Below are 25441 nucleotides of genomic sequence, written 5' to 3'. Positions count from 1 at the left end.
TCTGCAGGCCATGGGAATGATAATGATACCTTGGTTTCCGCAAGCACAAAACTCAATCTGAGAAATGTCAACTATTCCTTAGTGTGTTTTTGTTTCACAAACGAGCGTTATGCAAAAACCGCTCCACTTAGAAATTCGCTGTTCTTTCTAAGGAACACATCAAATTGTGTTTCTTTGTAACACCACATAATTTGTTATGTAGTCCGGTTACAAGCCAAACAAGTCGCGTAAGGCGAAAATACAACATTTAGTCAAGTAGCTGTCGAACTCACAGAATGAAACTGAACGCAATGCCATTTTTCAGCAAGACCGTATACTCGTAGCATCGTCAGTCCACCGCTCATGGCAAAGGCAGTGAAATTGACAAGAAGAGCGGGGTAGTAGTTGCGCTAAGAAGGATAGCACGCTTTTCTGTACCTCTCTTTGTTTTAATTTTCTGAGCGTGTTTTTAATCCAAACATATCATATCTATATGTTTTTGGAATCAGGAACCGACAAGGAATAAGATGAAAGTGTTTTTAAATTGATTCCGAAAAGTTAATTTTGATAATAATTTTTATATATTTAATTTTCAGAGCTTGTTTTTAATCCAAATATAACATATTTATATGTTTTTGGAATCAGAAAATGATGGACAATAAGATGAACGTAAATTTGGATCGTTTTATAAGTTTTTAGTTTTTTTTTTACAATTTTCAGATTTTTAATGACCAAAGTCATTAATTAATTTTTAAGCCACCAAGCTGAAATGCAATACCGAAGTCCGGGCTCCGTCGAAGATTACTTGACCAAATTTTCAACCAATTTGGTGGAAAAATGAGGGCGTGACAGTGCCGCCTCAACTTTCACGAAAAGCCGGATATGACGTCATCAAAGACATTTATCACAAAAATGAAAAAAACGTCTGGGGATTTCATACCCAGGAACTCTCATTTCAAATTTCATAAAGATCGGTCCAGTAGTTTAGTCTGAATCGCTCTACACACACACACAGACAGACACACACACACACACACACGCACATACACCACGACCCTCGTCTCGATTCCCCCCTCTACGTTAAAACATTTAGTCAAAACTTGACTAAATGTAAAAACAGACCGCTTTCATTCTTGTGTGAGATACCCTTGCAAGCGTTCGCTCAGAGGTTAAAAAAAACCGAAGGTAACATGATCCATGTTTTATTTTTGTTGTTTTAGTTTTTTTGCTCACTCTCAAAGGTTGTTCTTGAAATTAGAACGTGGGAAGATCAACTTGCACGATTGCTGTGTCAAGCGCATATATTAGATATCCGATATTTAGCCGTGCATTCTGTCTGCAGTCATAATAGGATTTTCTTTCGGACGGTTCTTCGTACTATGGCGTGCCTCGTCCATTTCTAAGTGCTTGCCAGACCAAAACCGTCTATTGTTCTGTTGGCTTTTAAGAATCAAATAGTGTGAAAGCAAAATTGCACAGATTAGGCTATTCAAGAAACCATTGAATTATTCAGTTGAAAGATTGTCTTTTTCAACTTTTTTTGCTTTCTTAGTTATTTGAAAGAGACCATTGTGACCCTCCACCTCGGAACGAGTCGCATGACACCTTTGCATGACTGATTTTCATATTTTTACATTTTCCGAAGGAGTGTTTTATGCTCTATCCAGTGGTGAAAACCGTTTTAGAAAAGAGCAAAGACTGTGAGTTATAAGCCTGTGACTAAGGTGACCCTCACACTGTTACCAGACACTCCCCGTACTTATATTAAGCCTAGCGCAGAACCGCGCGAGGTGACATGCGACTCATTTCGTGGTGGAGGGTCACAATTTTTTGCTGTGTGTGTGTGTGAGTGTGTGTGTGTGTGTGTGTGTGTGTGTGTGTGTGTGTAGCCCTGTGCTTCACTGCAACAATTAACGTGACATAATTTTAAATCTTCCAATTGAAATGGTACTGTTCCTGCTTTAACTACAAATGGCACTCTATATCTTCTATATATGCTTGTGTATGTGTGTAATTGTTATTTATATTGATGTGTTTTACTGTTGTTGTGTTTATTTAGCCACAGTGTAATTTCTCTTTTGAGATAATAAAGTATTATTGTTTTGTATTGTATTGTTTGTGTTTCTTTTTTTGTCTTGTTCATTTGTTTACTTGCTCAGACAGGCGCAGTGGCCTAGTGGATAAGACATCGACCTCTTGATCGAAAGGTCGTGAGTTCAAATCCAGGCTGCTACCGCCTGGTGGGTTAAGGGTTATACACGTAAAACCCCACTCGTACAAAAACGCGAGTGTACGTGGGAGTTTCAGCTCATGAACGAAGACGAAGAAGTATTCAGTTGTGTTTGTATGGTTTTCAGAGCAGTGTATACCTAGCTTGGCAACTCAAAGGGCAGAAGGAAGCCACTGAAAGAGGGCAGTCTGGAGGTGTGTGTGTCTGGACTCAAAGCACTATATTCACAAATCTTTTTTTTTTAAATCTGAGAAAAAGTGCCCCGGTAAGAAATTTCAATTCTGAGAAAAAACTGTCAAGCCGCAGGCTGTTTCCAAAGAGATAACATACAACAAAGGAAATCACGGAAAATATTAACTACATATTGTGTTCTCATATTATCCAACTTTCCTCCCTCAAACAGCATACACACTCGCTCATAAGTACCAAAGAGCCCACTTTATCTTCAAATTTATTCTGATTGATTGCATGATAAACATGTTCAGCATAATTGAAGGGTACAGATGTTGCAGAACATTATCTTGTGAATGAGCATTTACAACAGTACATTGAAATCACATGGTTAGTGGGATGTGATGAAAACACCATTCATACAGTTTAATAATAAAAAAGTTACTGCTTCTCAAGTCTAGCATTTATTAAGGACAATATCAAGCTGTTAAAAAGTAGTTTTCAGCATTTCAGAGTGGTATACATGTTATTACAAAAACATATATTAAAGCCACTCGGCCCTGATGTTTTGTTTTTCTTTCATTTTTTCAACTTGGGATCCAAATTTTGTTTAATTACATTTATGAAACAGACCTGAAGTTGATCATTGTCTCATGGTCAGGTCTGTCATTTCTTCTGATATTTAAAAAACCCTCTTGAACCAGAAGTTTTAAAGTCTCTGATGTCTCTGCTCTACCAGATACTAATGATGCAATAAAAACAACAAGGCACATGATAATGATGGCAAAGACAAACACATAATATAATGACACATTTAAGAGTACACCAACGCACATGTCAACATTCTGATCATTGTGATTACTAAAATGAAAGGCAGAGGGTACTGCGTAACATGTATTTACAGAAATGGGAATAATGAGCGGTTTTGCTGCTAGCATTGGTCACCTCCCTTGGCCCAAGGGAGAGAAGCGTCTTACCTCCCTGGCGCGAGCGCTGGAGGACACGGGTGAAAAATCGCTTCTTTGCGATGTGTAAATCAGTACTTTTCTATTTAATTTCTGCAGCTTAGGTAACTGGGCCATGTGTAAAAGATGGGTAGCATATGATTCGGACATACCTCGACACCCCAAATTTTAAAAAAAACAATGAAGACTATGCGCAGTTACCTAAGCTGCAGAATAAAATAGAAAAGTGCCGATTTACACATCGCAAAGAAGCGATTTTTCACCCGTGTCCTCTAGCGCTCGCGCCAGGGGAAAAGCAGGGCTAGCAGCAAAAGCGCTCATTGTTGTCCCTGCAGGTGAAAATAGCATTTATGTCTCAATCAAGGTACAACAAAGAATACATCATACAAAAGAACATCATTTTCTAAAGCTGAAAGGCACATTCCTTCCTGTGTAAAAAGATCTGGAGTGGTGTATACAGGGAACATTTTTAGCGGCACTTGACCGCATGCTGGCGCTGTTTGTGCTGTAAGTCGCACTAAATGCCTTTCACGAAACCCCGTTTTGACCCGCCAAAGTCACGTGACGGCCGTAAACTTGCAGGACCTACCTCCCGGCGCTACAGTCGCTAACGGCATGATGCCTTAGGGTAATCTTTTGATGTTTGGGTGGCTGTGTCCGCATCTGGTCTGATGCAATCGGTCGCCTCGCTGACCGTGCTTATCTTGCCAAGTAGGAAGCATCGAGTGGCGGTGATTTCCTTTGATAAAGGTGTTTGTGCGCATGCGTACAGAGCAAGAAGCGAGGTGACAACCTCAGGCTCATTATCGAAAGGCGCTCAATGATGGTCTCCTTCATATCAGATAAAATTAAATATTACAACGCAGCAGCTAAAACGGCTCCAGCATCTGAAATCACCTCAAATGTTTAATTTTACTGTATAGCGCTCCGGCTCATAGTCTCAGGTCTGGTCAGGCTTTTTTTTTTTTTTTGTACATGGGACAAGAACATCCCTTCACTCGGGTATATATACCAAAAATGAACAGCCTGGGTGCTCTGTGCAAATTTGTTAATGAATGACTTTTTAAAAAGCCACTAGAAAAGCATATCATCACAGCAAGCAGTCAGGGTGTTGATTTTATGTATGTGTTCAAGTGTAGAGAGGGTCTTATCCTGTGTAAAAGCCTCTGCCTGGCTAGTTCCGAGATGGTGAACCGAACTGTTTTCACAAGAAGGAGCGTGCCTTTAAATCAGAGAAAGCAGTTACTGAAGAGACTTGCAGAAAAAGACAAATTGAACCAAGAAAAAAATGAAAGTACTGAAGAACAGGTCTCATCAGCCATACAAAAACAAAAGACTGTGAATCCAGCCTTAAAAACTTTTAAAAAAATATGCTGCGTTTATCAAGCTTGAATCTTCAATCAATCAATCAATCAATGAGTCTTATATCGCGCATATTCCGTGGGTACAGTTCTAGGCGCTCTGCGGTGATGCCGTGTGAGATGAAATTTTATACGGCCAGTAGATTGCAGCCATTTCGGCGCATATTTACCTTTCACGTCCTATTATTCCAAGTCACACGGGTATAGGTAGACAATTATTAACTGTGCCTAAGCAATTTTGCCAGGAAAGACCCTTTTGTCAATCGTGGGATCTTTAACGTGCACACCCAATGTAGTGTACACGGGGGGAGGGTTCGGACACCGAAGAGAGTCTGCACACAAAGTTGACTCTGAAATAAATTTCCGCCGAACCTGGGATCGAACTCACGCTGACAGCGGCCAACTGAACATGTGCTACTTCTGACTTTCCCTCCAAAATCTTATACGGTGTTTCTTCCACAAGCCTACAACATGCATGACATCATATTTAAAGTTAACCTCGGCTCCATAAGTCAGATACTACTGTACACAGGAGGTGCAATCCAAGTTGCTCCAAAATCTTATACGGTGTTTCTTCCACAAGCCTACAACATGCATGACATCATATTTAAAGTTAACCTCGGCTCCATAAGTCAGATACTACTGTACACAGGAGGTGCAATCCAAGTTGCTGTGAGACTTTAGTCCCTAACATTTTTTCTCTACGTTGTATAATGATTTGAACAAACTCTATTGGATAATTTGGAAGGTGAAGCACAGAGTTGAACCACTGATGATAATGTGTGTCCATACTGTCAGGAATCATGGTCGGGTAAACGAGGCTGTTGAAGAGGATTTGCCTGGCCACCGGCGTTCACCCCTGCCTTCCACGCTCCGTTCACCGTCTCAGTCAAATCTGGTTAGAAAACAACATCACAAGAAATGAGAAATGATTCAAATTGGGGGTTCAAAAGAAAAACTAATAATGTGCTACTTCTGACTTTCCCTCCAAAACAACAGGGTGAAGGTTTTGTCAAAAGACTGAACATGGTTATAATATCACACATCCTGAGAGCGACCTGTTCGCTCTTCGTTAGGGTCCAAACGAGTGTGTGTGGTTTTTTTTTAATCCGTTTTCAAGCTGGTCGGTCCGACAAAATTGAGTCCAACTGTGTCAAGTTATTAAATGTCCTTTCGTAATATGACTATTAATTGGGTTACGTCCCTTAATCGTGCTGATTACCAAGGCCAGTTTACAGGCCTTGATGATCAGGTTGCCATTCTTCCCCAAACCCCCTCCCCCCGCCCCTATTCTTCTAGCGCATGGCCTATGAAATATGCTGGGTCACGGGGTCATGCAAGTCGTGAATAGATTCAATTGTTTGAAGGACAGAATTACTAACAAAAAGCGTCTTTGCAATTACCTAGTGAGAAGTTCTGTCCTCCTGACGTCACAGTCGTCGTTTTGGAGGTTATAAACGGCCACTTTGAAACTCCCTGGAAAAAAGACGGTGTGGACATTTAGTAGAATATTTAATATCAAATAGTGCAAATAGTGCAAATGGTGCAAAGAGAGATTATATTAGACAATGTTCTATTTCTAACTCAGATTAGGAAACCCTGGAGACTTTCTTTGACTTTGTTTAGTGGGGCACTTACCGTGGCTCGAGTTTCGCCGAGACCCCCTCAATGCTCCACTGAATATACAAAGACGCGAGGGATTCCAAACGTGAGTTACAATAGAACATGGTGTAATTTAATTATATAGTTATGTATGGTACATGTATGTGTTTCTGGACACAACACTATTGTTGACATCCCAAGCCTCGATGAACATAGTCTGTTAACAATATGTGTGGTGGGAGATTCCGCGCTAAACATTAGTTCTATCAATTCATTGCACATTTTCCGGCGTCTTTTTTTTCACATTTAGTCAAGTTTAGACTAAATGTTTTAACATAGACTGGGAATCGGAGACCAAAGACCACTCAGTTGTGTCCCAAGTCACGGTTTCAATCTGTCATGAAAGACCACGTTCCCGACGTCTTTTCTAACTGTGCTTTCAATGGGAAGGCTGGGACCACACAGCCGAGTATCATTCACTTCACGAATGCGATTGTGAGGGTGCTCAGGTTTCCGTCCAAAAACCGCTGGTTGATGAAGAAAGCGCAAAAATGAAACTTGTGTTAACTTCACGTTACAGGTCAGATCCATCGTTCTTTCTTTGTTTATTTGGTGTTTAACGTCGTTTTCAACCACGAAGGGTTATATCGCGACGGGGAAAGGGGGAGATGGAATAGAGCCACTTGTTAATTGTTTCTTGTTCACAAAAGGACTAATAAAAAAATTGCTCCAGGGGCTTGCAACGTAGTACAATATATTACCTTACTGGGAGAATGCAAGTTTCCAGTACAAAGGACTTAACATTTCTTACATACTGCTTGACTAAAATCTTTACAAACATTGACTATATTCTATACAAGAAACACTTAACAAGGCCGGTAAAAGGAGAAACAGAATCTGTTAGTCGCCTCTTACGACATGCTGGGAAGCATCGGGTAAATTCTTCCCCCTAACCCGCGGGGGGTAGATCCATCGTGTCTACCTTTCCAAGTGACTGTTTTGTGCAGGTGAACATGCGTTCAAGTAAGGGCCATGGCATAAGACATAAGACATAAGATCATTTATTGTCCATACAACTAATTACAATGGATGGAAAAGTGTGGTTCATCTGCTCTTAAAACAACCAAAACAACATATGACAACAACCTTAAACAAGTCGCGTAAGGCGAAAATACAATATTTAGTCAAGTAGCTGTCGAACTCACAGAATGAAACTGAACGCAATGCCATTTTACTCGTAGCATCGTCAGGCCACCGCTCATGGCAAAGGCAGTGAAATTGACAAGAAGAGCGGGGTAGTAATTGCGCTAAGAAGGATAGCACGCTTTTCTGTACCTCTCTTTGTTTTAACTTTCTGAGCGTGTTTTTAATCCAAACATATCATATCTATATGTTTTTGGAATCAGGAACCGACAAGGAATAAGATGAAAGTGTTTTTAAATTGTTTTGGACAATTTAATTTTGATAATAATTTTTATATATTTAATTTTCAGAGCTTGTTTTTAATCCGAATATAACATATTTATATGTTTTTGGAATCAGCAAATGATGGAGAATAAGATAAACGTAAATTTGGATCGTTTTATAAATTTTTATTTTTTTTTTACAATTTTCCGATTTTTAATGACCAAAGTCATTAATTAATTTTTAAGCCACCACGCTGAAATGCAATACCGAAGTCGGGGCTTTGTCGAAGATTACTTGACCAAAATTTCAACCAATTTGGTTGAAAAATGAGGGCGTGACAGTGCCGCCTCAACTTTCACGAAAAGCCGGATATGACGTCATCAAAGACATTTATCAAAAAAATGAAAAAAACGTTCGGGGATTTCATACCCAGGAACTCTCATGTCAAATTTCATAAAGATCGGTCCAGTAGTTTAGTCTGAATCGCTCTACACACACACACACACACACACACACACACACACACACACACACACACACACACGCACATACACCACGACCCTCGTTTCGATTCCCCCTCGATGTTAAAATATTTAGTCAAAACTTGACTAAATATAAAAACAACAAGTCGCGTAAGGCGAAAATACAATATTTAGTCAAGTAGCTGTCGAACTCACAGAATGAAACTGAACGCAACGCAACGCAGCAAGACCGTATACTCGTAGCATCGTCACTCCACCGCCCGTGGCAAAGGCAGTGCACGTGGAATTGACAAGAAGAGCGGGGTATTCGTTGCGCTGAGAAGGATAGCACGCTTTTCTGTACCTCTCTTCGTTTTAACTTTCTGAGCGTGTTTTTAATCCAAACATATCATATCTATATATTTTTGGAATCAGGAACCGACAAGGAATAAGATGAAAGTGTTTTTAAATTGATTTCGAAAGAAAAAAATTTGATAATAATTTTTATATATTTAATTTTTAGAGCTTGTTTTTAATCCGAATATAACATATTTATATGTTTTTGGAATCAGCAAATGATGGAGAATAAGATAAACATAAATTTGGATCGTTTTATAAAAATTTTTTTTTTTTTAAATTTTCAGATTTTTAATGACCAAAGTCATTAATTAATTTTTAAGCCACCAAGCTGAAATGCAATACCGAACCCCGGGCTTCGTCGAAGAGTACTTGACCAAAATTTCAACCAATTTGGTTGAAAAATGAGGGCGTGACAGTGCCGCCTCAACTTTCACGAAAAGCCGGATATGACGTCATCAAAGACATTCATCAATAAAAAGGAAAAAAACGTTCGGGGATTTCATACCCAGGAACTCTCATGTCAAATTTCATAAAGATCGGTCCAGTAGTTTAGTCTGAATCGCTCTACACACACACACACACACACACGCACGCACACACGCACGCACGCACACACACACGCACATACACCACGACCCTCGTTTCGATTCCCCCTCGATGTTAAAATATTTAGTCAAAACTTGACTAAATATAAAAATAAGAACAATAAAACATACGAAGTATTGTCTGACCTGATCTCATTATAACTTTGACAGTCACTCCCCTCCCCCCCCCCCCCCCCCCCCCCTCCTTCTGCCCACCTCATCTTCCTCAAGAAAACATAACCGCAAAACACATTTCTCTTCATTAACACGTAAGCCATCGGGCGTCTGGACCACAAACTGCAATCACTAAGCATGGGACAAAAGACTGGCGGTATTCTTTTTGAATATGAGAAGGGACTAGTCGCTCTTACCCTTCCCCCTCGGGCCTGAACAAGAGAGCAGCGGAGCACCAACAGTGACAGAGGCGATGAAACCAAGTTGTTCCATTGGCATTGTCTGCAACTGGAACTCCTGATTCGCTTCCATCCGCACTTAACAGCAATTGTTCGGATGATGCGCTGGCATCAAAACAGTTACAAAGAATATTAAAAGTCCTTCAGGCACACAAGGTTAAGCCTATTAAAGACAAGCCTGAAGAATATGATAGAGACAGCAACAACAACAACAACAACAAAAACTAACTTTGCTCCAAAACGTGCATGACCAAGCAACCCGTCCTGACGCGGAAAAGATAGGATAATAGCATGGTTAAATATCTAAGAGGTAAACGTGTGCGCGCGCGCGCGCGCGCGTGTGTGTGTGTGTGTGTGTGTGTGTGTGTGTGTGTGTGTATGTATGTATGTATATGTGTGTGTGTGTGTGTGTGTGTGTGTGTGTGTGTGTGTGTGTGTGTGTATGTGTGTGTGTTGACTGACACACGCGAAAGAGTGTTTCTGTGCAGTGGGGTGTTTGCGTGTGTGTGTGTGTGACGTGTGACATACGTTCCAGTGCTTCTGGGAAGTGGGGTGTTTGCCAAATGGCGACCCTGTCCATAAAGACCACCTGTCTAAAGAGACCACTTTTGCTCAGTTCCTTGGGTAGTCTCTTTAGACAGGTTTGACTGTACAAGCTTTTTATTTTGCTTCATGGCGTCAAAACTTGACTAAATGTAAAAACATACGGAAACAAAGACCACCAAACGACAGATAAGACAGGGAACAGGAGTTTGAAATGTGAACTTTTACGGAGTGATTGGCTGATGCAGGAAAATTGTTAGCAAAATGAATTACTCGGAGGAATGCTGTACTCACGAAACATCGTCGAGAAGAACAGACGAGAACACCCGAATGAGAAAAGATTTCTCCTGGCCAGGCTCCATCGTTGAGGGGATAATGAAGTACGCTCCAGTGTTCAGCTTGTGGCGGGATGTAGTCTGGTTTGCGTAGCTGTACTTGTTCGTTTCCTCTCCCAGAATCCGTACTGTGGCGTTCCGATCAGTCTGGTCAAGAACCTTAATGGCACCGAAAAATTATACAGAATTCTTAGCCATTTGTATATTACATTCATTTCGCTAGCAACTTTGGAGACGGTAACGGTATGTATCGGTAACGTATGTGTCAGTAACGTATGCATCGGTAACGTAGGCTATGTATCGGTAATGTATTATCGCCCTTTACTTTAATTGATGATACCAAAAAGCGTAGTGACGTTGAAACCATGCAACATGTTTCCTCTCATAGAGCTTATGCCGGCGCATCCTGTGGTAGGCATGAATTGCTCAAGGTCTTAAATGTGTTTGTATAAATTGAGGTAACATGCGTATCATTATGAAGATTGCATCTTCTGAATACAAAGCGGGATCTGTGAATTAACAGTGCGTTTGAATGTTAAGTGTGTACAAGGTGTTAAATCAGTCTGTCTCTCTCTCCCTCTCTCCCTCTCTCTCTCTCTCTCTCTCTCTCTCTCTCTCTCATGCATGAAAGCGTAAAACCCTAATACATGTCTTTTAATCATAAGACTGTTTGCAAAATTCATGTACATTTTGGTTACGTGTGAATTCTCAAAGTTAACAAAACAGGTATCTCCTTGGTTGACTAGTTATGCATAATCTGAAGTTAATGTACACCAAACATGACGTAATTCGGTCGACATATGCAATTGTTTGGGGTCACCATGTACTAAGCTTTAAAGACATGTATCTATAACACAGATTGACACACAAATCGAGTTCGCTAATATAAGCCAATATTTTTGCCTGTGGTATTTTCAGAGGGTGTTAAAACAAATTCGAAAAAATTAGAGAAATCTACAAGACAGACTTTGTGATACAGCATTTTGAATAAGATGCTACGAATCAGATAAACGAGGAGTGGGTAATTGGATGGAGTATCTAATCACAGACATACTATACTTACCTCGAAGACATCGCATCTGGTTGAAAAATTGGCTGCGTTGCTGTGCTCTCTTTTCGTGATAAACTGGACTACCACTGGTACCTTGGCAGAACCTGTCGCATACAGAAGTACACGCATTTCCATGCATGCGCGCGTGTATTTACACTTGCAGGAACGCAGAGAAATGCTCCAAGACAAATGAGAGTATGCGAGAGAGAGAGAGAGAGAGAGAGAGAGAGAGAGAGAGAGAGAGAGAGAGAGAGAGAGAGAGACAGACAGACAGACAGACAGACAGACAGACAGACAGAGAGACGGAGAGACACAGACAGACAGACAGACAGACAGACAGACAGACAGAGACTGACTGACTGACTGACTGACTATTAGGGTTTAACGTCCTCTCAGACCAACTGGTCTATATTGGGACAGGTATTGGTAATACGCTGAAGATATGGTGTGATACTTTGATTCGAACAAGCCCGCTGTGGCTGTCTTCTTCGACACACCAGCATTGGGTTTGTCTCGTCAAAGTATCGAAAATACGATCATGATAATCAGAGACGAGAGATGATGCATGCGTGTCATCGTGTTTTCCAAGCCCTGAGACTTTCGCTGTGAACGTGGGATCTTGTTCGTGCGCATGTGTGCACACGGGGGTGTTCGTACACCGAAAAGAGTCTGCACAAAGTTGACTCCGAGAAATAAATCTCTCGCCGAACGTGGGGATCGAACCCACGCTGATAGCGATCAACTGGCTACAAAGCCAGCGCGCTACCAACTGAGCTACGTCCCCGCCCCTAGAGAGAGAGAGAGAGAGAGAGAGAGAGAGAGAGAGAGAGAGAGAGAGAGAGAGAGAGAGAGAGAGAGAGAGAGAGAGAGAGAGAGAGAGAGAGAGAGAGAGAGGCGGGACGGGACGGGACGGGACGGGACGGGGCATTTAATTACTCTCAGGACTGGCGTTGTCAAAAGTCTAGAACACAAAGAGATAAAGGAGATCAACATGTACAAGTATGACAGTGATTGGTTTCTTGAGTTGAGCTCAGATCTACTCAAACATTAGCTAAGAGGAAGAGTGCATGTTTTACAATTGATGTGGGAATATTTCAGTCGCAAATATAAAAAACGCTGGCGCTGGACCCGAGTTACTCTTCAGACTGGCTCGCTCCCCCAGTATGAAAGTTTTTGTCTTGTGCACGTGGATTTAAAAAAAAAAAAAATATTTATTTATTTTACACAATTAAAAAAATTATTACAATAAAATAAAACATTAAAACGTTCATAATAAACAATAGTAAACAAGAATTAAAAAATAAATAAATAGATTGACCGCCCATGCCGGGAATCGAACCCGGATCACTTGGATTAAAAAAAATATATATATATATTTATTTATTTTACACAATTAAAAAAACTATTAGAGTAAAATAAAACATTAAAACGTTCATAATAAACAATAGTAAACAAGAATTAAAAAAAAAAAAATAGACCGCCCATGCCGGGAATCGAACCCGGATCACTTTGGCCATAGACTCTCTCGTGCTCTCTGTCTCTCTTTCACCGAGACCAATAGTTTCTTTGCCGAGACCAAATCCCCACCCGTCGGCTGTCTTGCAAATCATGCTTTTCTCGTCACTGCGTGACGTGTTCGGCTCAGCCGCCCAAGTTCAGGCTGTTCGCAAAGCGACAAGCCTCCCACCGCAAAAACTCCCACCGTTAAGAGTGGTTTTTGTGATTTATTTGGCATTTAGGTCCCAGGTAACATTATGAAGTTTTAATACGATCAATCGGACCTATTATCAAGTTAGTGTATCAACTTTTGAACGAACTGCGCCCTGTAGTTTCCCAGCAATAAGCTGTTAAGTCGAGACAGACAGATACACACACAGACACACAATTAAAGTCTGCTGGACCCAAGTACTAGCGTACTCGAGAATAAACAGTAACTATCCGCTGCAATACCTGATTTTTGCACACTGAACTTGAAGCGAGGATTCTTCAGTTTGTTCTCATATCCCGCTGCTGTCTCTCCTCTCCACTCTCCGTAAATATTGGTCACGTACTCTGAAGGCACACAGTTTTCGCAAAATATTTTAATGTCCTTTCAAATAAACGTCGAGTGCAGAAATGAGAGAGAGAGAGAGAGAGAGAGAGAGAGAGAGAGAGAGAGAGAGAGAGAGAGAGAGAGAGAGAGAGAGAGAGAGACATACACGCACACACAGATACACACACCACATAGTGTGTGTGTAGGTCTGTGCTTGTGTGTGTGTGTGTGTGTGTCTGTGTGTCTGTGTGCATTTGAGTGTGTGCACGTGTATGTGTGTGTTTGTGTGTGTGCGTGTGTGTGTGTGTGCGTGCTTGCGTGTGTGTGTGTGGTGTGTGTGTGAGTGTGTGTGTGAGCGTGCGTGATGTGAGTGTGCATGTGTGTGCGTACGTGTGTGTTTGTGTACGTGCGTGTGTGTATGTGTGTGCGTGCGTGCGTGCGTGCACGCGTCTACAGGCCAAATAAGTATGCTAGTGCTTGTTTTGTGTGTCTCTGAACATGTTCCGACAACGACCAAGTATGACTGTGTTTGCACGTGAAATCTTGCACAGTCGGTAGAAGTATCTGCAGCTTACTCAGGGAATCCGGCACACCGTCTTGGTCAAAGTCAGGGGTGACAGAACCGACTATGGTTTGATTGAAGTAGATCATGAAGTCATCCAAGCACATCCAGAACTCCCCTTCATCCTTCACTGCACGTGGCACCTCACTGATGGGCACGCCCTTCCATTCTCGGCTCCTGTGGACGCAATAAAAAACAAGTCGCGTAAGGCGAAAATACAATATTTAGTCAAGTAGCTGTCGAACTCACAGAATGAAACTGAACGCAACGCAACGCAGCAAGACCGTATACTCGTAGCATCGTCACTCCACCGCCCGTGGCAAAGGCAGTGCACGTGGAATTGACAAGAAGAGCGGGGTATTCGTTGCGCTGAGAAGGATAGCACGCTTTTCTGTACCTCTCTTCGTTATATTTAGTCAAGTTTTGACTAAATATTTTAACATCGAGGGGGAATCGAAACGAGGGTCGTGGTGTATGTGCGTGTGTGTGTGTGTGTGTGTGTAGAGCGATTCAGACTAAACTACTGGACCGATCTTTATGAAATTTGACATGAGAGTTCCTGGGTATGAAATCCCCGAATGTTTTTTTCATTTTTTTCATAAATGTCTTTGATGACGTCATATCCGGCTTTTCGTGAAAGTTGAGGCGGCACTGTCACGCCCTCATTTTTCAACCAAATTGGTTGAAATTTTGGTCAAGTAATCTTCGACGAAGCCCGGGGTTCGGTATTGCATTTCAGCTTGGTGGCTTAAAAATTAATTAATGACTTTGGTCATTAAAAATCTGAAAATTGTAAAAACAAATAAAAATTTATAAAACGATCCAAATTTACATTTATCTTATTCTCCATCATTTGCTGATTCCAAAAACATATAAATATGTTATATTCGGATTAAAAACAAGCTCTGAAAATTAAATATATAAAAATTATTATCCAAATTTTTTTTTCGAAATCAATTTAAAAACACTTTCATCTTATTCCTTGTCGGTTCCTGATTCCAAAAATATATAGATATGATATGTTTGGATTAAAAACACGCTCAGAAAGTTAAAACGAAGAGAGGTACAGAAAAGCGTGCTATGCAGCATATCACTGCCTATGCCGTAAGCGGTGGACCACGAGTATACGGTCTTGCTGCGTTGCATTGCGTTCAGTTTCATTCTGTGAGTTCGACAGCTACTTGACTAAATATTGTATTTTCGCCTTACGCGACTTGTTTTAACTTTCTGAGCGTGTTTTTAATCCAAACATATCATATCTATATATTTTTGGAATCAGGAACCGACAAGGAATAAGATGAAAGTGTTTTTAAATTGATTTCGAAAAAAAAATTTTGATAATAATTTTTATATATTTAATTTTCAGAGCTTGTTTTTAATCCGAATATAACATATTTATATGTTTTTGGAATCAGCAAATGATGGAAAATAAGATAAACGTAAATTTGGATCGTTTTATAAATTTTTATTTTTTTTTACAATTTTCAGATTTTTAATGACCAAAGTCATTAATTAATTTTTAAGCCATCAAGCTGAAATGCAATACCGAACCCCGGGCTTCGTCGAAGAGTACTTGACCAAAATTTGAACCAATTTGGTTGAAAAATGAGGGCGTGACAGTGCCGCCTCAACTTTCACGAAAAGCCGGATATGACGTCATCAAAGACATTTATCAAAAAAATGAAAAAAACGTTCGGGGATTTCATACCCAGGAACTCTCATGTCAAATTTCATAAAGATCGGTCCAGTAGTTTAGTCTGAATCGCTCTACACACACACACACACGCACGCACACACACACACACACACACACACGCACGCACATACACCACGACCCTCGTTTCGATTCCCCCTCGATGTTAAAATATTTAGTCAAAACTTGACTAAATATAAACAAAACTAGACTAAATATAACAAGAAGAGCAAACGCTCGATCGAGTCACTTTCGCAGTTCTGAATATTATATGAGGCATCAGATGGACAGGAAGAAATTGCTATTCACAACACAATACAGATGTAAATAATTTGATGTAAAGAATAATCCTATAAAGTTTGAATCAAATCCGATGAATAGTTTCAGAGATATGATATTTCAATTTTTTTCCTTCAAGACATACCTGTGACCTTGAAAAAGGTCAAAGGTCACCAAAGCAGACGTCAAAGTGTAGAGGTCACTGGGAGTCACGTTCACATAAAATTTGAGCCCGGTCACTTTTATAGTTTCCGAGAAAAGCCCAACGTTAAGTTGTGTGTTGCCGAACAGAAAAGGCTAGTTATCTCCCTTGTTTTTCTGATAACGTTCGTAAAAGGCTACAGATGTAAATACTTTGATGTAAAGAATAATCCTACAAAGTTTCAATCACATCCGATGAACTTTGTCAAAGATATAAAATGTCTAATTTTTCCTTTGACGCTGACCTGTGACCTTGAAAAAGGTCAAAGGTCAACGAAACCATCGTTAAAGTGTAGAGGTCATTGGAGGTCACGACTAAACAAAATATGAGCCGGATCGCTTTGATAGTTTCCGAGAAAAGTCCAACGTTAAGGTGGTGTCTACGGACGGCCGGCCGGACGGCCGGCCGGCCGGACGGCCGGCCGGCCGGCCGGACAGACTAACACTGACCGATTACATAGAGTCACTTTTTCTCAAGTGACTCAAAAACAGGAGAATGCCTTTCCTACAAGCCGCCTTCCTTCCACATCTCCCTCAAACAACTAACAACGTCGCTGTAATGGTTACTAGTGTGAACGTACTTTCAACCCCACATAAATCTATGCATTCTATATGCGACACAGCAAACCGCAATGGTGAGTGACCTTATTACACTATTTTAGGCATTTATGTTTCACTGTGCCCAAAGATCTAGAAAAATGTCACTAACAAGAAGAGCAAAATGCTGAACATGAATCAGAAAGAAATTCTTTGCTGTGACACGCACACATCCAATATGCTAATTGTCTATAAGTTTACTCAAAGTCGACCTTGACATTTAAATAGGTACAGGCTTTAGTTATGTCTGGAGGTCATGAAACCCTGGAAGTCTGCGTGACCTTTCCAATGTCCTGCTCCATAAACATTCTACAAAATACAAACACTTGACCCTGCGGTGACCTTGGCATTAACTCAGGGTTAACGAGACTTGGTTTATGTCTGGAGGTCAAAAGCCGCTGGCAGTGTGTGGAAAGATGTAGCTTCAAAAACACCCTAGAAAAAAAACGTTAAGTTTGTCCACAGACGGACAACTGGCCAGCGGTACACCTAAAAGCTACTCATCACTATGACTTGCTGAATACTCAAGTGAAAAATCATACCCATCACTCCATGGACCTGTCCACTCCATCCATCCCCACGGGTTGAGAATCCGCATGATTGATACCCCGTTAACCTGAAACACGCGCACGAAGAAAAAAACACCTCATATTATATCACGACAAGTTTTTCAATGTTTTTCCTTCTTTTTTTCCATGCTAATTACTAAGGCATATGTGCACGTCCTAGATACTGGGAAATACTATGGGTTGTCAACTTTGAATGACTGTCACAATATCTCTGAGCAATGGATGACAAAGGGGATGCTTTGATGTCAAAGGGGATGGATTTGACTTACTGTAACAACCAAGTTTGGGTTTCCAAACATTGCTGTGGGTTTTAAACGATTTAATTTTTAGCCAAAATGCCCCCAAAACAGCACCTAAAACTGGGACAAAAATACACCAGTCTGTGTTGCAGCTGTACATAATGGAGAATAAAGCTCTGTGAATTTTATTGTGATGTTTATGGGTCAGCTGAAGGATTATTCTCGACATACACACTCAAGAATTACATCTATTTTTCTTCTTCTGGGAGTTTGATCGGCAAAGAAAACACGTAATCGTGGGTTACCGTCGTTTCCGGTTTCAACTTCATCAAAAAATGCGATCTGCTGAACAAAGGAAACCTCAAAGTTATTCAAAGTCATTATTTATTTATTTCAACAACATTTAGGTTTTCAAAACACAGCACTACGGTAGGAAACAAATTTATTTCAGCTTATAATCGCGCTTGAATGTACCCCACCCTTGTTTCGTTTCCATCTGTAACCCACGAAAGCATGGCCACAGCAGACGACAAATCCCGCATTGCCTATCACACACGCGTTGTGAGATCGCGGGAACACCGTCGAAAGTTCCATTCATGACGTTTGACCCGGTCATGTGAATAGACAATGAGAATTTATCCACCCAATCGTATTCGTTTCCGGTTTTTGAGACGTAACTCACGACAGACCACGCTGTATCTTCACTGTTTGAGACCTGTAAAATCTTTTTTGACAATTGTAGCATATATTCATCGACGAATTTTGCGATATTTTGCTGATTAAAGCTTGATCTGGTGCAAAGTTTGAGCAGCACATGTGTTCTCATGATCGGCGCCATTATGAAATTTTCGATTCTTCTGCAACGCACGATCGACAATCGATTAATTCTCTCATTTAGGATTGTCGCTTATGGAAACTTGAAAATGTCAAACTTTCATGTATGCACAGTTATTTATCTATGTAGTCCACATGCAATAATCAAGTTTTAGTTCTTTTCTTTGGAAATAAAAGACATTACGAACTATGGTTTCCATGAAACTCACGACAGTATTATCTCTATACACATAAACCCAGTGAGCACAGATCGAAAACTTTTTGCTCACTTAAATCTTTCTATCATGTATTAAAACCCAAAAGGGTGCCCAAAAGGCTAGTTGCTACATTTGACCTACAAAAAAAACTTTTGCGCCTGGAAATTGCGTGGGTTACGGTTTCCACTTTCTACTTCGATCTAGTTAACTTATGGAAACTTGTAATTTCAAACTTTCATGTTTGCATATTTATTTATCAATGTTGTCCACATGCAAATTGCAATAATCAAGTTTTAGTTCTTTTCTTTGGAAATAAAAGACATTACAAACTATGGTTTCCATGTAACTCACGACAGTATTATCTCTATACACATAAACCCAGTGAGCACAGATCGAAAACTTTTTGCTCACTTAAATCTTTCTATCATGTATTAAAACCCAAAAGGGTGCCCAAAAGGCTAGTTGCTACATTTGACCTACAAGAAAAACTTTTGCACCTGGAAATTGCGTGGGTTACGGTTTCCACTTTCTACTTCGATCTAGTTAACTTATGGAAACTTGTAATTTCAAACTTTCATGTTTGCATATTTATTTATCAATGTTGTCCACATGCCACATGCAATAACTGAGCTAAAGTTCTTTCCTGTGGGATATTGAAGCCTAAAGTGGAAACCATGTAACCCACGACATAGAGCGTACTGCATGTGTCTAATTGTCATTTCTAAAGAAACCCCGATATGAAAGGTCCTCTCTTTGACAGAAAAAGATACAGGCATGTCTTTTGCACTTAAAAAAGAGTATTTCACTCAATTCAGTCCTACTTTTTTTTCCTGGTGTCCATGTCCCATAGTTGTGACCCAGTATCTAGGATGTGCACATATATAAAATACAAAGTAAAACTTACAGTCAATACTTAACTGAATGTAAAAATCAAAAACTTGACTAAATGAAATGAGGTCACCAGAGTGGCGCCTCAACTTTTCAAAGCCGGATCTGAGGCCATCAAAGACATTACTCGACAAACTGATATACAAATTTGGGATATCATCTGGAAAAATTCAGAAGTACAGTTTCACGATCTTCTGTCCTGTAGTTTTCTGTGAATCGATCTACTCTCTCTCTCTCTCTCTCTCTCTCTCTCTCTCTCTCTCTCTCTCTCTCTCTCGAGTCTCTCTCTCTCTCTCTCCGTCTCTCTCTCTCTCTCTCTCTCTCTCTCTCTCTCTCTCTCACTCACTCACTCACTCACACATACATACACCCACACACACACACACACACACACACACAACACACACACACACACACACACACACACACACACACACACACACACAAACACACACACACACACACACACAAACACACACACACACACACACACTCACGCAAGTTCACACACACACACACACACACACACACACACACACACCACACACACACACACACACACACACACACACACGTGACCCCATTCCCAGTCTACCTGAATACGCTTCAAGTTCGTCAAAGCTTGAATAGTAGTAGGCTAAAACCCCAAATACTGTAAACGAGTATTATAGAATAAACTTACAACGGCAGTCCCTGTCACGGAGTAAGCGTGCTGCCCGATGAGCCCAAGCGTTTTGTTGAATTTTTCCTGAAACATTGGTAGCGTGACATAAACTTGTAATCAACTCAAGGTGGATTTGTTCACAAGTTAGTACGCCATTTGCATAAAATGAGGAGAACAAGGGGAACAACCGCGTCGTTTTTCGATTGCGAGTGCTTTTCATTACCGCAAAGAAGGCAACCACATCAATAATAACAAAATCAAAATAATCTGTAAAACAATCACTAAAGACTTATGTGCAACTTTTAATGCGAGGACATTGTTGAATTGCATTTTGATAGTGCTTACGTACAGTAATCTGCAAACATCACATCGTCGGAACGGGTGCTCTCTCTCTCTCTCTCTCTCTCTCTCTCTCTCTCTCTCTCTCTCTCTCTCTCTCTCTCTCTCTCTCTCTCTCTCTCTCTCTCTCTCTCTCTCTCTCTCTCTCTCTCTCTCTCTCTCTCTCTCTCTCTCTCTCTCTCTCTCTCTCTCTCTCTCCCTCTGTTCCTCTCTCTCTCTTTTCCTATGTCTGTCAGTCTGTCTGTCTCTCTTTCTCCCTCTCTCCCTCCCTCTCTCTCTTTCTATCTCTCTCTCCCTCTCCCCTCTCTCTCTCCCTCTCTCTGTCTCTCTCTCTATTCTTTTATTTAACAAGATTCTATTCTTGGTCCATTACTATTTTCTATACATATAAACGACCTACCTCTATTTGTAAAATGCATGTGTGAACTATTTGCAGATGATACTACAATTCATTCTAGTCACCAAGATCTTATTAAACTAGCAAATATCCTCCAAGAAAACATTGAACGATTACTTGAATGGTTAGAACTAAACCATATGTCACTGAATCCAAATAAAAATAAATGCATGCTACTTACCACGAGGCAAAAAAGACACAATCTAACATCTAAATTTCCGACATTGCTAATACGAAATCAAGATGTTACCGAAGTTGATAGCCATAAAGTCTTGGGAATAACTATTGACAATAACCTGTCTTGGTCAAAACATGTAGATACACTTTGTAAAAACACATCCAAAAAAATATTTCAGTTATCAAAAATCAAACACTTTCTAGACCTTCAGGCACATATTAAGTCAGCTATTGACTATGCGTCCACAGTGTGGGACTCTGCAAGTGCAAATACTTTGAAACACTTGGGCAGTTTACATAGAAGAGCTGTTAAATTAATCATTTTAAAAAATACATCTCTTTCCATGACTGATTATAAACGATTGCAAATTCTTCCTATCAAAGATAGATTTGCATATAACAAAGGTGTGATGATGCATAGAATTATGTCAGGGAATGCCCCTATACTCATTGCCTCAAATTTCAAAATAAATCATTATAGAAAATGTAACAAATTAATTACACCAACTCCAAGAATTGACCTGTACAAGTCGAGTCTATCATATTCTGGAGCAATTATGTGGAACGCCATTCCAAATATAATTAAATTACGAATTCATGAAACATCATTCAAGGAATATTACATGCTGTTTCTTTTACAAAACTTATAAAAACTATTATCAAGCAGCTGGCAAAATATAACTGTACTCTCTGATTATATTGAAAAACATGATTATATATAATTCATGAAGGATTTTTTTTATACAAACACATATTTCCCTGTTATATATAATTTTCAAGCATTGCTAAAGAATCCTAATGCATCTTAAAATGTCTTATTGGTTGCTTGACATGTTAATTATGGTAAATATGTCATTTGTACTATTGTTAAACTTATCTTTTATTTCTTCTTGTTTGTTACCCCTCAATGGGCGAGAGCCGGATGAAAAGAAGCATGTATACATTGCTTATTCTGTCACCCTCGTAAAATAAATTTCAATTCAATTCAATTCAATTCAATTCTCTCTCTCTCTCTGTCTCTGTCTCTCTCTCTGTCTCTGTCTCTCTCTCTCTCTCTCTCTCTCTCTCTCTCTCTCTCTCTCCCTCTGTGTCTCTCTTTCTCTCTCTCTCTTACTGGCACTCCAGAAGCGACCAGGGCACCAGATTTCAGAGCGTTCCTGATACGACTGAACGTTTTCTGTGCTCTGTCATCTTCATCATAGTCCAACGTTTCGGCCACGCCCCCTGTCATTGCGATGTAGGCATCACCTGGAAAACCTCCATCAACAGCGTCGTAACTCCCGTGACATCTGGAACAGACATGAGTCAATCACACAGAATGTTTTCTTTGCTCTGAAAACCAAAAACGCTATCTTGCTACTTTCATAACATCTCGCCTTTCACTGAGTCAGTGTGCATCTACACAAGCGATAAAAAGAAAAGCAGCAAGTACTAGATCAATACTGACGATAAGTATTTGCTGGGTTGTTGTGGGTTTTGTTATCGCTTGATGCCACACAAAGTCTTTAACACGTGTATCTGCTGACCAGGGTTGCTGGATTCCCCTCCGACAGCTCGATTGAACAGATTTTTGCGAACACAGAGTTGACAAGGGTGAAAAAAAGGGTTATATATTTGATTTACAAGAAGAAGAAAACGTATACATCTACCTCCTTTGTGCAGTATATGAGTCACCATTTGAAACGTAGAAGAGCAGCAAAAACATTGAAGTAAAATAGTAAAACTATTCCTCACTTCGCAAACGCCTTCTCCAAGAGCGGGACCCAGAACTCGTCGGAGTCGAGAGCCGAGCGGGCTCCCCACAGCTGTTTTCTGCCCTTGAGGACAGGCAGACGATCGTCCACATACACATCCTCCCACTGTCCGAAGCGCCAGAACCTTGCGTGGAACACCCCTCTGTAGGCCTGGGTCCCAATGGCGGGGTAGGTGTCGTCTGGAATAACCTGAGGAGTTAAGATGGAATCACAGAGTCAGAATGAAAACTGATTGCATTGTATTCTTTTTTCATTTCCTGAATCCAAAAATATAGATAAATTATGTTAACTCTAAACATGTGCGCAGAATGAAAGAAAATCGGATTCTGCCACTTGGGTCCTATGTTCGTATGCTTTGCCCGTCTCGGTTCACGGGTTTCGGCTAGCCAGGCCTTATCAGTGATGACTGAACTCGGGTTTTCATTGTCGATCTCTTAGTTTCAGACTGGCAGACCGACAGATTGACTAAATGTTTGAAGCTTGAAGCGACTCGATATTTTTGGTGGTGTGTGCTGCTGCTGCTGTTGTTGTTGTTGTTGTTGTTGTTGTTGTTGTTGTTGTTGTTGTTGTTGTTGTTGTTGTTGTTGTTGTTGTTGTTGTATTTGTTGTAGTTGTTGTTTTGTTTTTGTTCTTTTCATTCTTTGTTTTTTTCTTCTTCTTCTTCTGTTTCTTCTTCTTGTTTTGATTATTGCTTTTATTGGGGGTGGGGACGGGGTTCACTTTGTATCTGTTGTAGCATACGTTTCTATGACTATAGATCGAATACTCCAAACGACAAGCCGAGTCAGACGGCATGCAACATTGATATGGATGTTGCTCAACCTCCTCGCATGGGGTAAGGGGGTGGGGTTGTGGATGGATGGATTGGATAAATGGCTACAATGTTTCAGTTACATTGGAGAATACGTCAGGTGAAGTAAAAGAAGCATCGACCGTGTTCCTGCCCTTACTATAGCCATGATCATAACCACCTTTGTTCTCGGCAGCAGCACTTGACCCTTTAATAAATAGCCAAAAGTGTTCAAATGTACCTGATCCACAATAAGAGCATGCGCAATCAGTCCTTTAACGAATAACAGAGAGAGACAGAGAGAGAGAGAGACAGAGACAGAGACAGAGAGAGAGACAGAGAGAGAGAGAGAGAGAGAGAGAGAGAGAGAGAGAGAGAGAGAGAGAGAGAGAGAGACAGAGAGAGAGAGAATTGAATTGAATTGAATTGAACTTTATTTTACAAGGATTTAGATTTAAGGCTACGCCTTTTCTTACAATCTGTCCTTGGGACGCATAGACACACAATTATATAATTAAAAAAACAAAAAAAAATAAAAAAAATTAAAAATTAAAAAGTTAAAAAGTTAACCAACAAAAGGAGGTCGGAAAACGTGATAATAAAGATGACGATGATGATGATGATGACGATAATGATGATGATAATGATGATGATGATGATAAAGATGAGGCATGAAGAGCATACATATGTGGTTATTCATAAAATCAAATGCATACTATGCAGGTAATTATAAATACAAGCTGGTGGCAATCGAACATGTAGCAATAGAGTAACAAAAATATGTTCAGAATATACAATGCACAGCATATTTTTGACGTAATACTAAGTTTGGTAAGTCAAAAGGCGTTAAACTACTCAGACATTAAGTGGTTTTTTACACATTTTTTAAAACTTTTTAATGACTTTAGGTGCTTAAAGGATGATGGAAGTGAATTCCAAACTGAAGTACCCGAAAAAGCAAGACTGGTCTTATACAGGTCAATTCGTGGAATTGGTGGGATCAGGTTGACCGACCCATATCTGTGGGTAGCTTTATTAAATAATGATGTAATGTAAATCGGCACTTTACCGTGATACAATTTATGCATGAAAATGGCTTTGTTTAACTTGAGATGCTTTTCCAGTGGAAGAAAGTTAAGCATTTTTAATTTCATATCTGTTGAGGCATTATTCTTTACGATGAGTTTGGCCGAGCGACGATAGAGAGAGTCTAACTTTTTCAAGTGGACATCACTGCTGCCATCCCAGAGCGTCGAAACATAATTAATGTGAGGCATTACATGAGCATGGTGGAACATTTCCAGAGTCCTTCTGTCGGTATATTGCTTTAACTTGGATAGGAGGAAAACGTTCTTGGCTACTTTCTTGCAAATATGCTGTATTTGTGCCTGCCACTTGAATTCACAATCAAGAATTACCCCTAAAACGCGATGCTGTTGAACTTGTTCAATTGATTGCGTACCAATAGTAAGATTTAGTTTGAGTGGAGAAATCTGATGTTTTTGTCTGGTTGCAATTACCATACTTTTAGTTTTTATTGGATGGACAAGCATAGCATTAGCACTACACCAGTTATTTACATCGTTTAAAGCTGTTTGAAGGGAGGACTCTATTACTGTAACAGACTTTCCACTTGAGTGAAGAGAAGAATCGTCAGCAAAAAAATCACTTCTTACATTACTGTCAGAAATGTGCAGTGGCAGAGAGAGAGAGAGAGAGAGAGAGAGAGAGGGAGAGAGAGAGAGAGAGACAGAGAGAGAGAGAGAG

At 40.2% G+C, this 25441-nt stretch overlaps 1 protein-coding gene across 7 annotated transcripts in view; it reads right to left on the bottom strand.

The window, feature by feature from the left end:
* Positions 1-2647: 2647 nt before the first annotated feature.
* Positions 2648-25441, bottom strand: part of LOC138967022 (calpain-9-like) — a 33099-nt gene continuing 10305 nt past the window's right edge. For all 7 annotated transcript variants that reach the window (XM_070339473.1, XM_070339478.1, XM_070339472.1 and 4 more), the window contains 11 exons: positions 22865-23073; positions 22245-22419; positions 20236-20301; positions 17369-17442; positions 14070-14233; positions 13413-13514; positions 11475-11566; positions 10371-10570; positions 9492-9638; positions 6110-6182; positions 2648-5601 (listed from right to left, as the gene is read on the bottom strand). In XM_070339473.1, coding sequence (XP_070195574.1) covers positions 6158-6182; positions 9492-9638; positions 10371-10570; positions 11475-11566; positions 13413-13514; positions 14070-14233; positions 17369-17442; positions 20236-20301; positions 22245-22419; positions 22865-23073 — 1254 coding nt within the window. In that variant the 3' untranslated portion in view covers positions 2648-5601; positions 6110-6157. The remainder of the gene's footprint in view (positions 5602-6109; positions 6183-9491; positions 9639-10370; positions 10571-11474; positions 11567-13412; positions 13515-14069; positions 14234-17368; positions 17443-20235; positions 20302-22244; positions 22420-22864; positions 23074-25441) is intronic.

This window comes from Littorina saxatilis, linkage group LG5 (genome assembly GCF_037325665.1).
Source record: "Littorina saxatilis isolate snail1 linkage group LG5, US_GU_Lsax_2.0, whole genome shotgun sequence".
In the NCBI taxonomy this organism is placed as follows: Eukaryota; Metazoa; Mollusca; class Gastropoda; order Littorinimorpha; family Littorinidae; genus Littorina; species Littorina saxatilis.
Note: the sequence above shows the minus strand (reverse complement) of the source record. Positions and strands in the feature narration are given on the sequence as shown.